Genomic DNA, 15,859 nt, shown 5'->3' with positions numbered 1-15,859 from the left:
AAAAACTGGAAGCTGTTGACATCACTTGCCAGTGTGAAAACTTTCCCTGTCAATCAAAACAAATGCACTGCACAATGGTTTAAAATATTAAAATTTGGACATTTTATTTCTATGCTATTCTTTTGGTTCCAATATGATCAAAAAACTGTTTTGTTTAAAACAAGTGATCCAATCCACATACAGGCGCACAAACTAACAATTTTTGTTGTTTAGGGGGCTGTGCTAAGCACACCCAAGAATTTTGACACCGTTCTTAGATCCAAAATTGTGGGGTTGTAGGGGTGGGGGTGGGTAAAGTAATAAGATGGGTGTTATTTTATTATAATAAATTCTCACACCTAGAAGACCAATCCCAAATATAATCAAAAGTCAAACAAGCATTCTTTTATTTCTGGACAATTAACGCACAAATCCAACTTATTTCACACCCCCTTGAAATCTAATCAAGGGGTGTGGGTAGGGAGGGGTGCAACCACTCTCCTAATTTTGCCAGAAAGGTTGATACAACCCCTTCTGTTGGCTCTTGTATAGTATATAAACTTGCACTAAATAAATAACCAATAAATTATCCACTGTGCCTAAAAATGTGTGTGGTGGCCAAAACTAGGAAATTGTCATGGAGTTAAGGGAACATGTTACTGTAGATTATACACTAGTACCCAAAGTTTTAAAAACATTACCTAATTCGTTGGGTACTTTTATTGGATTTCGATTGGTTGGTTCCAATAATATTAAATGCTTATCTACATAAGGGTAATTTTGTTCAGCTTAATTGTGGATGTACATAAATTTATCGTCCATTGTCTTATCCCTTAATATCCATGGTGGAACTTGTGCTAAGAAGAAGAAGAAATGCATTCCAGGATCTAAATTTACAATAAAGATATGTTTTTGAGAAGGAAAAGATGCCTGTTAGTCTGTCTTTCTTATTATAAAGCTCTTCTTTTTATGGAACCTTACACTGGTCTGGTCCTTTCATGTTTTAGGCTATTATTTGGAAGGGTTAAAGGAGTTCGCCCCCATTATATTTCTTAATAAAATTTGCAAGAGGCTAGCAGGGAAAATAATGGATAAGCCAATGGACGATAAATTGATGAACAATTACAATAATCAAAGTTACCCCATCTGTAGATAAATATTCACGATAAAAAAATTGGAAACAACTACATATATCAGAACCATTTAATCATGTGTTGGAATGATTTTTCTTGTATTCCCTGGCAAGTTCGAACCCATTAATTCCCTTTTCCTTACACCAGAGAATGAGTGTGTTACGCGGCATTCCTAACTATCTCCGCGCTTCGCTTGTAAACAAACAAAGAGGCGCACATTTTTTCCTTGATGATTCCCATGTGAAGAGCTACGTGAATAAAAATAATGTATTGGATGGATATACATGCGCTCTAATCCGTGGAAGATCTCAAATAAGCCTTCCTGCTTAGTTTGACATCATAATGTGGTAAGAATTTATCTTAATTCTTAATAATAAGTGTAGTATGGTATATTTTCACGAAGAAATTTAAAACATTAATTTTTCAACAAATAGACCATTTAACTGCTAACTTTTGACATACGAATATTTTCCTTAATTTTATTGATCATTTGAATCTAAAATTATCAATTTCTGATGCTATTTAATATGTTTCGTGCCAATTTAAAGTTTTTTAGAAATTTTATATTTTTAATTAAATTGAAATCACGCAACCTCGATCTACAAAAATAATAAACCATTAATACTATGTAATTAATTTTTATATTTTTGTTTTAGATTCACCGTTTTCATGGTAATAAATACACATTTGTAAACATTCACATGTTGGTCATTCGGAGGGCTTGGAGATTAAGAATTCGTGAACCGCAAGGAATGCGTTCCGAAACAATGAAAACGAGACAGAACAGATGCGGCTAAGAAAATATCTGTGAAGTTTTGTGAATGTGTTGGTTGTGATACCTTACCACACACTATTATAATCGTAATCAGTACAGTTAATTATTGTGACAATCATGGGTCCTAAAAAGAATAAAGGCGCTCAACTTGGACTACGGCTGCGCCCAGCCGTCGAGGCCCTAACCAGTGAACTAAATAAAGTGATGAAGTTGGTCAGTGAATCTTCAGAGCTTGATGTTAGACATTTCACTAAGGAGTCAATCCTTGTCCATGACAAGTTCGAGACATTCGATAGCATTATGGTCGGTTTTAGCAAGCTTGGTGTGAGAATCCAAGAGCTTGAGGAGTTTAGTGACATTTATTCTAATATAATTACTGTGCAAAAAGATTATAACGCTCTGAAAGATGCTCTAGATGCTATGGAGGAGCTTAGTGACATTCAAAGTGTTGTTGATTTAGTTGGTGATAATTTGCCTGACCATAAGGCTGAACTATATGATCGTTGCTTAAAGATTGTGAAGGTTATTAAAGGGTCATACTTTCCCTTACCAGAACCAATTATAAACACTTTGTCTGCTTTGATGAAACGGCTGGCCGAGGTTAAGCTTGAACCTGTGAAGCCGCCTACAACGACGGCAGGTGCTTCGACAGCATCGCCATTTGTGTCGCCGTTTGGCACACCACAGTTCGGCACCGGTTCTATATTCACGCCAGGATATATGAATCGTGTCGACGAACGCCTTCTTCCAAGCTTTGACGGCTCAGAGTCAGCCTACGTAAGTTTCAAGGACAATTTTAAAAAGCTTACCGTAGGACAGGACCCGTCATATTTACAGTTATTGTTGAGCAGTGAAAAGGTCTGCAAAAATAAAGAGTTGAGACTTCAGTTAATTCAGATTCAATCATATGAATCTCAATGGGCTTACCTCGACGCACGTTTTAAGTCCAAAACACGTCAGATGCTCTGCCTTTTCAACCAATGGGAGAAGAAGCCTAAACCGTCGGACTCCAACCAGATTGTGACAGTCTTAGCAGAGTTTGGTGGTGCAGTTAGCCAGCTCGAGCAGTTGACTAAAGATGATGATGATGAGGAAGTCACCACAAGCCAGTGGTTGACCATTATTCTTTTGGAAATGTTATCCAAGAAGTTGCCACGTGATTTCCAGGACAAGCTCAACCTGGCGTTGGGCTCGATGGATACCCCAAATATTCCTAAGCTGTTGAAGATTATAGAGGAACAGCGTGGCGCCATTTTGATGAGGTGTTCAATCGATGTAGACACCCCCTCCAAGAAGAAAGGTAATCCTGCGGCCGCAGCTACAGCCGTTGGTAAACCTGGGTCTCCAGCTAAGACCAAGAAGAAACAGCCTTGCCCGTCGGAAGGTTGTAACTCTGATCACCTGTTGTTTAAGTGCTCCAAGTTTAGGGATATGTCTGTTCCTGAACGCAAAGTCTTCATCAAGAAGATAGGCGCCTGTTTGCTCTGCTTACAAAAAGGGCATCGGGTGGCCGATTGTCCCAGAGCCGATAAGCTTGGCAGCTGTACCATTGACAGTTGCAACCAGCCTCATAATTCATTATTACATGAATCTGTTGCTAGTGGACAAGTTGCGGCAGTGTATGAATCACAATTGTTTAGCAAGAACAATTTTATGCTGATGTTGCAGCAGGTCCCGGCGTTGGCGGCTGACAAACGTCAAGTCACCGTCAATGCCATGTGGGACAGTGGAGCAAATTTGACGTTGATTTCTAGAAGTATTGCCAAGAAGTTAGAGTTGCCATCAACTGGTCGCACAGCTACTATTTCTCTGGCAGATGGAAAGAGCCAAGCATGTCCTACAGTCAAGATTTGTTTGGTTGACCGCAACCGGAATTCACATATTCTGGAGGCGGCGGTAGTGCCCAGCATTGGTACTGAAGAAGGGTTGCGTTCTATTGATCCTACAGCCGCCGCCGACATTTTCAACATGAAGCCTGATAATTTTTCTATGGTCGACGGCAAGATTGATGTTTTAATCGGCCATTTAACACCAGCTATGTTCCCGTGTGCAGATAAAATGGTTGGTGACTCTAGACTGTACAGAAGTTTATTTGGTACAGGCTATTTAGTTGTGTCTGCAGATGGCAGGACTGTTGCTAATCCTGTCGCCTGTAAAGCTGTGAAGTTGGAGGTCAGCAAGATGGAGTTCCTGAGTACTGAGAGTTTGGGAATACAGCCGCCATCAATGTGCAGCGGTTGTAAGAACTGCCGTCATTGCGCCGCCATAGCCGCCGGGCAGTCCGCCTTGGACGTGCGTAAGCGGCAGCTGATTGAAGAAGGTCTGACATTAGATCTTGAAAACCATATTTGGACGGCCTCATATCCCTACAAGCAGCCGCCAAGTGTGTTATTTGACAATTCAGAGCAGGCCTATAAGATCTGCTTACGTGACCGGCAGAGAATGATTAAAAAAGGTGAATACAGCACCTTCTGCCAAGTGTTTCAAGAAGCTGTGTCTCGTGGAGTGTATCAGAAAGCTTCGCCAGAAGACCTAGCTTATACTAAGCCCGTGTATTATTCGAGCCTAGTCTGCGCATATAAAGAGTCTATTTCCACGCCGTTGAGGATATGCGCCAATTCTAGCCTCTGCTGCAAGGGGCTAAGCCTCAATAGTATTATGATGGACGGCCCAGTTCCATTATATACTCTGATGCACAATCTTATCCAGTTCAGAGGTTATAAGTGTGCATTCGTGGCTGATATTCAGAAGTTCTACAATTCATTATTAGCTACCTATGAAGATTCTCAGCTGAAACGTGTTTTTTTCGCTGATACAGTTGATGGAGAGCCAGAGGTCTACCTTACCAAAACCATCAACTTTGGTGAGGCCTTGGCTGGAGATATGGCCGTGACCGCCCTCAGACTCACTGGTCGTATTTTTGGTGGACGTTCCCAGCAGGATGTTCAAGATGTTTATGGATCTGAGAAGATTAGAGGTTGTGACGTTGTAGCCCAGCAGGATGCGTGGAGAGATGTTCAGCAACCACTCAGTTCTGAATTTATTTTGTATCAAGATCCTCCATCGGTCAAATTGGAGACTTGTACTTACGTGGATGACTGTTTGAGCGGTCATAACAGCAAACCTGAAGCTGTCCAGCTGGTCCAAGAGCTGGAAGATATGATTGCACCTGGCAATTTCAAGTTTAAATCTGTTGTTTATTCTGGAGATGATGTTGACAGTGTAAAAGTTCTGGGCCTTGTATGGGACCCTAAACAGGATAAGTTGTTCCTACCTGTCAGAGCCAACCACGGCGAGAAGATTAAGGGTAGAAAGTTACTGGAGGATCTGGATCTGGAGGACCTCTGGAGAAGTCTACCTGAGTTGATAACTAAACGTGAAGTTTGGAGAATTGTGCAACAACTTTATGACCCAATGGGTCTAGCAGCGCCATTGCTGCTTAAATCCAAGCTTTGTCTGCGCTCAGTTTGCATACATGGATGCAACTGGGATGATGTTATACCTGGAGAGTTGAGGTCGGAGCTCGTGTCCAGCCTCCAGGACCGTTCGGCACTTGGAAATGTGTCGTTCAGACGTTCGATGGTTCCTGATAAGCCGTTGGGGCTTCCAATGCTTGTTGGTTTCTGCGATGCATCTAACCAGGCCTATGCAGCCATCACCTACCTGAGATGGCCAGTTCCTGGAGGATATGATGTAGTTTTGTGTTGCGCCAAGTCACGTGTCGCACCAGTGAAGATTGAGTCTATTCCAAGGTTAGAAATGCTTAGTTGTCTAATTTTGGCAAGGCTTGTGGATACTGTTGCCAGAGCCCTACCTTTCAACATTTCTGGCAAAGTGTTTTTTAGTGATAGCAGCTGCGCCCTAGCTCAGCTATCCAGTGACAGTGTTATGTTAAATGTTTTTAACAGTCATCGTGTTTCCGAGATACAACAGTTGACGAGCCCTGAAGATTGGAGATGGGTTCCAACCCAGCACAACATCGCCGACCTGGTGACGCGTGGTTTGTGCACGATTGAGGATGTACAACCTGGATCTACATACCAGGAAGGTCCAAGCTGGTTGCGCCTGGAACAGGACCAGTGGCCCGTTAAGACGGCGGGTGAGGTAAATGCATCCATTCCCGAGAGCGAGCTAAATCCCAAGATGGCGAAGCTCAAGGTAATGTTCACACAGGTAGTGGACAATGATTTTTGGAGGTCTCTGGCAAGAAGGACCTACAGGCAAGCAAGGAGGACTGTGGCCGCAGTTCTTAAGGCTGCCAACTGCTTTAAAACGCTGCTTGTCAAGAAACGTGGCGTTGCAACAATTGAGGATGGTGTTAGCAACAATGATAGTTCTAAGCATTATGAGAACTATACTTTCACAAATACATACATGGATTCTGTTTGTGACCTGTTTTTGACTTCCTTCAACCAAGAGAAGGAGATGACCATGGACGCCGAGGGGAAATTCGACTCCCTTCAACCGTATCATCACAAGGTCCAGGTTTGTTGGCCCATTGTGGGTCATGATGGATGTTATCCTCTTAGGACATTTACAATATTGAAAATGTCCGGGAGAGGAGATGAGGCTCTTGAGGCCGCTGCTGGAGGCCCCAGGAAGATTATGAAGGACAGCCCAGGTGTTGTCTTGCTCAGCCGCCACAACAGGTTGGCGCGGCTCATCCTTCAACAGTCCCACGATGAATTGGGGCATGGAGGCCATCGTAAGACGTTGGCGCAAAGCCGCAGGTATGCATGGATCACACATGGCCGCATGGAGGCTATGAAAGTGGTCAAGAGTTGTGCTGCATGTTCCATTGAATATGCCAAGCGTTCGAGTCCCGCAATTGCTAATATTCTGCCAGATCGTGTCGAGCCCTCTGTGCCCTTCAAGGAGGTGCATATGGACCTTGCGGGGCCGATCGAAGTCACAAAGCCTGGCGTTGGCACCAGGAGTTTCAAGACCAAGTACAAAGTTTGGTTGTTGATTGTGGCCTGTAGATTTACACAGGCTGTGTTTGTTGATGTGTTGACTGATTATTCAACTGAAGCCGTGCTGGTCGGCTTGAGAAAACTTCAGGCGTTTTACAATATGCCTAGAAGGGTTACCACAGACAGAGGCACCAATATGGCTGGTGCCAAACGAATTATGGATGAACTTTTGAAGGATACCCGAATGCATTTTGAATGGCATCTGGTGCCCACCGCAGCACACTCGTTCGTAGGTACTGTGGAGAGGCAGGTTGGGCTGGTCAAGCGTGTGTTGAACAAAAAGTTGGCTGGTGCTACTGTAACCTTCAATGATTTATTGGTGTTGTGTGCTGAGACTGCAAGAGTCTTGAATTCTAAGCCATTGACCTATGCCACCCAAGGAGATGACGTCAATTGCTGGAGAATAATTTCACCTGCTGATCTGTTAGGCGGCAGGACCAACGATGCAATCTGCACCTTTGAGACAGGTTGTAAAGAGCCCATCACCAGGAGGCTGGAGAACTTGGAGGAGTTGACCCGTCAGTTCCATCAGGTGTACAAGGAGCAGCTCATGCCTGAGCTACTCAAGTCCGTCAAGTGGCGCAGCAACAAGGTGCTGCTCGAGCCGGGAGACGTGGTGCTGATCGACGATAGCACAAATTTGATGAAGAAGTTCAGATTGGGGCGTGTGGAAGAAGTGCGCCCAGGTGGGAGGACCGTGGTTTGCAAGTTCAAATTATCAGATGACGCAGCCGCCACGAGTAACGAGACTTCCGCAAGACGTCTGCTCAAGATCAATCTACCCAAAGTTTAGTATAAGTATCGTTCTTGTTTAACTTTGAATTTTATTTTTACGGTAGATTTATCAGATATTTTTTTCGAAAGACAAAAAACGCAAATTTTGACGCAATTTCGTTTAAACTTTCAAATCGACGCAAGATTTTTCATTTGAAATGCAAACTTAAGTTATTTATACGTTTACGCAAGTTTTTTCAATGATTTAATTCTTTCCGGGACCAGGGATTTTTTTCGCGGAAATTTTCCTAGGTACCTACGCAAATACGAACATTTTTATTCTTGTTTAATTGAAATTCGATATGATAAAAAGTAACACAATGAGATTTTTTTTACATCATACAAATATTTCTTTAAGATTTATTATAATCACATAGATAATTTAATATTACATATATATTAAAATTATTTCTATTTACCTTTTAACCGATGTACCTAAAGAAAAATGCAGATTTTTTTCGTCTTGAATTAAGTAGATTCTTTGAGTTCGAAGATTTAAGCTTAATAAGACCGCTCTATAGTGTATCTTAGCTCTGTTACCTCGGCCAGACATACTACAGAACGGCAAAACTAAAGCATAAGATAATTTTATTTTGATTGCTTTGATTGATGATTCTAAAGTTTCTTGAATTATTCATGATTCTTTTAATTTTTGATTTGATTTAAACATCACTAATTATGTTTATTTTCAGTTGATGGAGCCCTGCGCCAGAAATCCTGTCGGAAATTATGCAGTATCAAAAAATTGTGATGGAAAGACATAACGTCCGTCAGGATAGCTGGAACATGGCATTATTAATATTTTAAAGATTGGTTAGTTTGTATCTTGAGGGGTTCATTCTAACTGAGGCCCCAAATTGCCTTAATTTTGACTGTATGAATATGTACAAGTTGCTTTCTTCTTAAAACAGAGAGAAATTGCAAACTCAGCATTTAGAGAAGTTCTTTTCTTATAATTGAGCTTTTGTTTTACTTTGGTAAATTAATTTGCATATTTCAATTGCAATTTTATTTTACGCAATTTTGATTCACGAAGATTTAAAATTATGAAATTTTAATTTTCCGATGTTTGATGATTTTTTACAGTCATATTTTATTTAGATTTAAGTATCTAATTTATTAAACATGTTAGATTTAAGGATTTACCTATCTTATCTAAGAATGTCTAGATGTAAGCCCGAGTATTTTTCCGCTGGAGAAAATGCTTAATTTTGAGAAGTTTTTTATGAAAATTTTACTTTTCTTTTTTAGCAAAAAGATTTAGTAGAAAAAATGTCATTATTTAATCTTTCTTTCTTTTGATTAAAAGTTTGAGTTGATTATTTAATTATTGATGCGATTTTAATATAAAAAATCATTTGCCTATTATTATGTAGGTACCTAATCAAAGTTTAGGTACTATTGATTATTAATTCATGTATTCGCAATTACATGGTCTGTAATTCTAACTTTAATTGAGATTATGAGGCCATGATATAATGAGATGTGTGAGTGGTAAATGTGCATTTCATGAATGTTGAATGCTTTTCCCATTCCTTATTCCTATCCTTATGTGGTAGTGGAGTCGGTTTGAGTTATTGTGGTGTTCGTAAGTTACCATATTTAATTTTAGGCCTGATGGCCATGCCATTTTAAACTCTTGTAATTTATGCGTTATGAGATTGTGATTTTGTGGACACTGTCTGCACGCATGATGTTAAGATGAGTTATTGTGTTCGATTCCCAGTGACTAGACGGGTGTGTGTTGGAATGATTTTTCTTGTATTCCCTGGCAAGTTCGAACCCATTAATTCCCTTTTCCTTACACCAGAGAATGAGTGTGTTACGCGGCATTCCTAACTATCTCCGCGCTTCGCTTGTAAACAAACAAAGAGGCGCACATTTTTTCCTTGATGATTCCCATGTGAAGAGCTACGTGAATAAAAATAATGTATTGGATGGATATACATGCGCTCTAATCCGTGGAAGATCTCAAATAAGCCTTCCTGCTTAGTTTGACATCATAATGTGGTAAGAATTTATCTTAATTCTTAATAATAAGTGTAGTATGGTATATTTTCACGAAGAAATTTAAAACATTAATTTTTCAACAAATAGACCATTTAACTGCTAACTTTTGACATACGAATATTTTCCTTAATTTTATTGATCATTTGAATCTAAAATTATCAATTTCTGATGCTATTTAATATGTTTCGTGCCAATTTAAAGTTTTTTAGAAATTTTATATTTTTAATTAAATTGAAATCACGCAACCTCAATCTACAAAAATAATAAACCATTAATACTATGTAATTAATTTTTTTATTTTTTGTTTTAGATTCACCGTTTTCATGGTAATAAATACACATTTGTAAACATTCACATGTTGGTCATTCGGAGGGCTTGGAGATTAAGAATTCGTGAACGGCAAGGAATGCGTTCCGAAACAAATCACAATTAAAAAAGTACTCATAGTTTTTAGGTTTTTTGCCATTCCTGTAAGGCTAGAGGCAAGGCCACAAGTTTAAAGATACATATGTATTGTTACGATAAAATAAATTATGTAAAACATAAAACAATCAAAAAATATTATGTTTATGAATTGCGCTATAATAAAATAACATAAATGGAGTAGATAAGTATTTTTGAACAAAAAATCATGTATATTATCGTATTATAAACAATTTTCCACAAATAATAAAATAAAAATCTTTAAAGTAATAATATGTTTGCTGCCTCGGGCCTTAGACCCCGCATAGCCAATAAATCTAATTATTTAATATCTATGATTTTTTTCTCTCACCTATCTACCATTATTCACTCTTTGACTAGGCAAACATGTAAACGTTTCGTTTTGAAAACTAAAAAAAATCCCTATTTCTGATAACTTTATTGAAATTCAAATGAATTTGATTAGAGAGGAAAAAGAGAAAGTTTGAAAGCAATAAAATTGTTCAAAGATATTTTACTCAAAGGGAATTTATATACATACGGGGGGGGGGGGGTGACTATTTTTCTTCGAAGGGTAGAAATACCTTATCCCAAAGTAAATGAAAACATTTCTTGAACCTATAAGAAGCTTTAAAGTCCATCGATACGCGAGATCATAAGCTACACATTATATATAAAAAAAGAAAAATTCATAAAGCTTATTTTAACAACTTTATGCAAAAAATCTAGCAAGCGATTTGGTATCAATAGGGAAATTTTAAACTATTTTGTTTTGAATCATAAAGATCCTAAAGTCTTTTTGTTATATTGTATCACAATAGCAGATTTAAGTAAATTATTGTCAGAATGGCATTCGATATACAATATATGGATATTGTGATAAAATGTTTCTTCCAGCTGGATAATAGGTAGGGTTGGGCCGGATATCCGGTCTGGCCGGATATCCGGTCATTTTTAATATCCGGCCGGATACCGGATATTAAAACTATCCGGTTACATGATATCCGGCTGATTTTTGACGCCGAATATCCGGTTATCCCGCCGGATATCGGGTAATTTGCCGGATATCGAACGTTTGCCAGATTTCTAGCCGGAACCGGATATTCGGCATTAGAAATCAGCCGGATAGGAATAATAGGAAGATACCCCCTTTACCATATTGAACGATAAATGTGGACTATGTTAACAACCTAAATTGGCGACAAAAGTTCCCTTCTCACAATATCCACATATTCTATATCCATTCTTGCCAGTAGCGTCTGCTTTAAGAAAAAACGTCAGAAAGTTACTCATTGAGTAATAAAAGACCAGGGAGGAGGGGGATTATACAAAGGAGGGGGACTTTGGGCTGTTAGTGTTGATTATACTAGCCACCAAAAGTTTTATATTATTATTCTTTCGCTTAAAAACTTTGGGGACTTTTATTGAGTTGAGTTTCCAAATGTTTCAACCACTGATTGTAATCTACAGAGGGGATAATTTTGAGTATCATCATTGGGGATGTTCTTCAATTTATCGGCCATTTTCTTATCCCTTTAGATTCCTGAGCGATAACAATATCAAAATTTCAGTAACTCTAGTGTGACATTTTTGATTGCATAGAACCCAGTTTAAATGGAAGTAATTGTTGTTTTTGTTTAGATTCTAATTAGGAACACGGTCAAGTAATCGGCGATTTTAATCATTTTAAATTTATCCCTTAACTTTATGATACTAAAGATATTGGAAGTATTGTTTAACTACTGTTGTAAGAATGCTTATTGAGAGAGGGGGTTGAATGCTTTGCCCTAAAACAAGACCAGGGAAAACCTACAATGAAATGAGATAGTAAGTATGTTTGTTGTCTGTGGTCTGTTGTATAAAAAATACCCAAAGTTTTGAGCCAACAAAAAAGACAACGTGTTTATAACTTTGGGTACCAGTGTATTTTACATTCCAATTTCACCTCTCTCCCAGAATTTAATTACTTAAAAGTATACCTGTCAGTGATACTAATTAACTGTTTTAGTTTAGGTATTGTTGTTTCTATGCACTGAATCGGTATGCTCATTGATAGGATTAGTTATAAAACAAGTATGACAACCCCTATGAATAGCGAATGATATCATGAAGAACAGACAAGCAGATTTCATTGATCATACCATTCTTTTGATAAAATTTGACAAATGAAACCACTTCTTGCCTATAAGAATCTTCTCTGTAAAGAACTATATCGGCAAAACCCTAAACAGACCTACAACATCCTGTTACTTTTATTAAAGGATTGTGGAGATACGGAAATTGTCATGTGTCATGTCATAAAATACGCCTTAATCCATCTCTTTCCCACCACACCTCTCATCCTTCCTTTTTAGACGTATTTTTATTACGTCTTACATGACAATTTACGTATCTACATGGATTGTGCCTCTTCCAAACTAAAATCAAAATATAATATGTACATCTATCATAATTTGCAGGAGAAAATGCACACCAGATACAAAAAAAAACTCTAAGTGAAAGTCTCTTTGTTGTTAAAAAGAATATAATATAATCAGGTATCTTAAGGGATAGGACAATCAACGATAAATTTATATCTACTCCTAATGATGATAAATTATATAACCCCTGATGTATATATTAAAATTATTGATTAAAAAGTTTGGTCGCTCTGGCTCAAAACCAACCAATTGAAGTATCCAAAGTTTTAAATCTAACGTGTAAGAAAGCGTGATTTATAAACTTTGGGTACCTGTATAATTTACAGTCCAATGTCCCCTCCCTCCCTGAATGTAACGCATTGCCCTAGTTTTATGGTAATCTTCATATCAAACAAGGAACAAAGGACGAATATAATCCAAAATAGACACACTATCTAATATGATATTTTATTCCAATTTTGTGTATTACTGAACACTTACAATTTATTTCCTATTGCTGCTATACCAGATGCACGACAATGTAGTTAAAGATGAGAAAATGTTTTGGCCTAAAACAGGAGCAACTCTTTACAAAGGTTATGTTTTCGTTCAAAGGTTTGGCTGTCTGTAAAAGTTAAACCGCTTAATTATAAACCAAGAATGAATTCAGAGATGCAAAAAATAAGAATAATGTTTCCTGTCTTCTAGATGTTATCCAGGTTATAATACAAAAAAAAGGTAATTTTATAATATTTATTTTGTGGTCAGGGTATGAAAGTTTTTTATACAGTTTCAAAAATTCAGCTCGTTAAAAAGAATTTTGTTTTATTTAATGACCCAAAAAGATAAGGCTTAATGTAAAAAATTTTGTATTACTTTCTAAAAAGAATTGGTTACTTTGTATTTACTCTCATTCAATGCGTATTTTTGTATTATCCTTGCTGTTTACAAAAAGAAAAAGTATTTTTTAAATACATAAGAAAACACAAGGCTAACAACATCCACAAAAGTGAAGCTCTTAAAGCAGATGGTAGGACAAACGAAAAAAGCGGCAGAACTTAATTAACAGAAAATAAATTGAAAAGTCTAAACAAAACTAAACGACAATTTGTAGCCACATTGCTTAAATGCAGGAGACTGTATAAAAAACATGATTTTCTTAATTTTAAGATTAAAAAGATCCTTTGCTTATAACATTGTAAGTCATTGTCCATGGAATTTTTATTCCATTACCAGATTAATAGGATAATAATTACATTTAAATAGCTAAGGTCCAAATGTTTTAAAATCAACTTACTATAAAAAAAAACTTACGGAAATTTTGGTAGCGATTATAGAGTTGCTACGCTTTTCCAAGTTTTAAACCGATAGGACAATTCCAAGAACTATAAATTACGGACTTACAGATGAATATATTCTAATTTTAGGAATGGGGTATTCCCATCCAGTTTTTTGTTTAGAAATGAGTATCATTCTCATTGAAACAAAAACTCATTTTTATGCTAAAATGTGGTTTAATTTTGGTTTTTAATTTTCATTTCATTCTCAGAAGTAGTCATTTTTTCCCGAGGTAATTATGCTTTCTTTTAGTAATTAATAAAAATTCTAAAATCTTCCAAAAAAAAAATTTAAATCTTCAAAATAAATTCTAAAATCTTCTAAAATAATTTCTCAGATTTTCATGACTGTATAGACATGGGAACTTCAGTCGAACGAGGCTTGTGGTGCAGAACTGAGATTTTGTTCACCAGTTGCCATGCTCGGGGGAAAAAAACATGACTACCTCGGGGATAAAAATGATACCAGGGAAAAAATGATACCTCAGGGGAAAAAATGACTACCTGGGGGAAATAAATGACCACCTCAGGGAGAAAAAAAGAATATTTACATCCACTATTTAAGGGGTCGTTTATGTGAGAATGTTTTGTTTTTAAAATTTTTAAAAACAAATATTTAAAAAAAAACTTTATTTTCTAGTACCCACAACCTTTGAATTTTGTCTTTTTTGTTATTTTGATTGTGATATTTAAATGTAAGCCTGTTGTGATTGACACTTTGAAATAAATCAGATATTGCAGATAAGAGAAACAGTTAGGGGTGGTAACAAAATAAGAACTTTAAGAAACTTAAGATTTATATAAGAGCATTGGCTTGCACAGCGATTCTTCAAGGGGGTGTAAAACCATTTGGGGGTGAAAAGAAGAGTTAGTCCTTCCCAACTTCATATTAAAAGGGTGTGTTGACACTCAATAAAATCAAACCTATTATTAATTTTCCCCACAAACCTTGTTATTGTTTATTTGAATGTAATTGTCATGTTTTTTTCTAGAATATTTCCCATGATCAAAAGGGATTCAAAAGGATAAGACAATGGCCGCCAAATTTTTGTACATCCCCAATTTTGTAGAATACAATTGATGGTTGAAAAGTTTGGAGTCAAATTAAAGAACTAACCAATAAAAGTTAAATAAAAGTCCCCAAAGTTGTTAATCCAAAAAATAAGAAAATTTATCATAAAACTTTGGGGGCTAGTGTAATAAACAGCCGGGTGTCCCCTCTCTCCCTGCATAATCAAGCATTTTACAATATAAAATATAAATCTTTTCTTTCTTGACATTTACTTTTATTTATTTTGTTTCCAATAGATTATAAGTTAAATTTTGTTAGAATAATTCATACAGTGGCAAATGGGGTAAAATCCAAATTAATTTTGGTTAAGTTTAGTTTTAATTTATCATTAGGAGATTAATATAGGACGATAAAAATAAGCAAGACACACTTTCTGTTGGCCCATACAATAAACAATCCCAAGGGAATGTTAAAAAACTCAACATACATTTATTGTTTTATGGATCTTAAGTATAATACAATAGACGAGCTGTTCAATTAAGATTTAAGCTCAGGGATAAGAGATAAGAAACCAGGCCGAGTTTCGAAATAGATATTGCAACTTTTATCATTTCGTAATTAAATTACTTAAATATAACTGGCCTAGTGGTGAAATAGGCATTAAATTATATTTTCCTACGTTTCCCATCCTTTATCCCTGTTTAAGCTAGGGCTTTCTGTCGCAATTTTTGAATGAAACATTTGCCCCCCTTTTGATTTAAAATTGATATAAATTTTAGGTCGAGTAAGAAATAGTTGATTACTTTAGGTTAGGTTTTATTAGGTGCTGAGTTATCCCGCAGGGGTTGTTTGGCTCCACAATTTTGCTGGTCAAAAAATCGCCCTGGTTTCCCATCACTCTATGTTATTCTACTGCTTTGTTATTTTGTTATTGTATTTGGAAAATTTCATTTATTCATGAATAATTCAAATAAGGATCGGAACACATATTAGAAAAAAACAAATTTGAAAATATACATAAACAGCTAAGCCTATCTGATAATT

General features: G+C 36.9%; 1 protein-coding gene across 1 annotated transcript; it reads left to right on the top strand.

Moving 5' to 3' along the window:
* Window positions 1-1,195: 1,195 nt before the first annotated feature.
* Window positions 1,196-4,610, top strand: LOC145305422 (uncharacterized). The gene is made up of 3 exons (XM_080147039.1): window positions 1,196-1,459; window positions 1,769-2,824; window positions 4,597-4,610. The coding sequence occupies exons 2-3, from the start codon at window positions 2,005-2,007 to the stop codon at window positions 4,608-4,610; spliced, it is 834 nt and encodes a 277-aa protein (XP_080003165.1). The 5' UTR covers window positions 1,196-1,459; window positions 1,769-2,004.
* Window positions 4,611-15,859: the final 11,249 nt, after the last annotated feature.

The sequence above is a fragment of the Acartia tonsa genome, chromosome 14 (genome assembly GCF_053477335.1).
Source record: "Acartia tonsa isolate MP-2025a chromosome 14, ASM5347733v1, whole genome shotgun sequence".
Classification (NCBI taxonomy): Eukaryota; Metazoa; Arthropoda; class Copepoda; order Calanoida; family Acartiidae; genus Acartia; species Acartia tonsa.
The sequence above is the reverse complement of the archived record's forward strand: the minus strand, read 5'-3'. Positions and strand labels throughout refer to the sequence as shown.

What these genes read in the sequence shown, in the direction of transcription:
- LOC145305422 (XM_080147039.1), top strand. Translation starts at nt 2,005, where the DNA reads ATGGGTCCTAAAAAGAATAAAGGCGCTCAACTTGGACTACGGCTGCGC.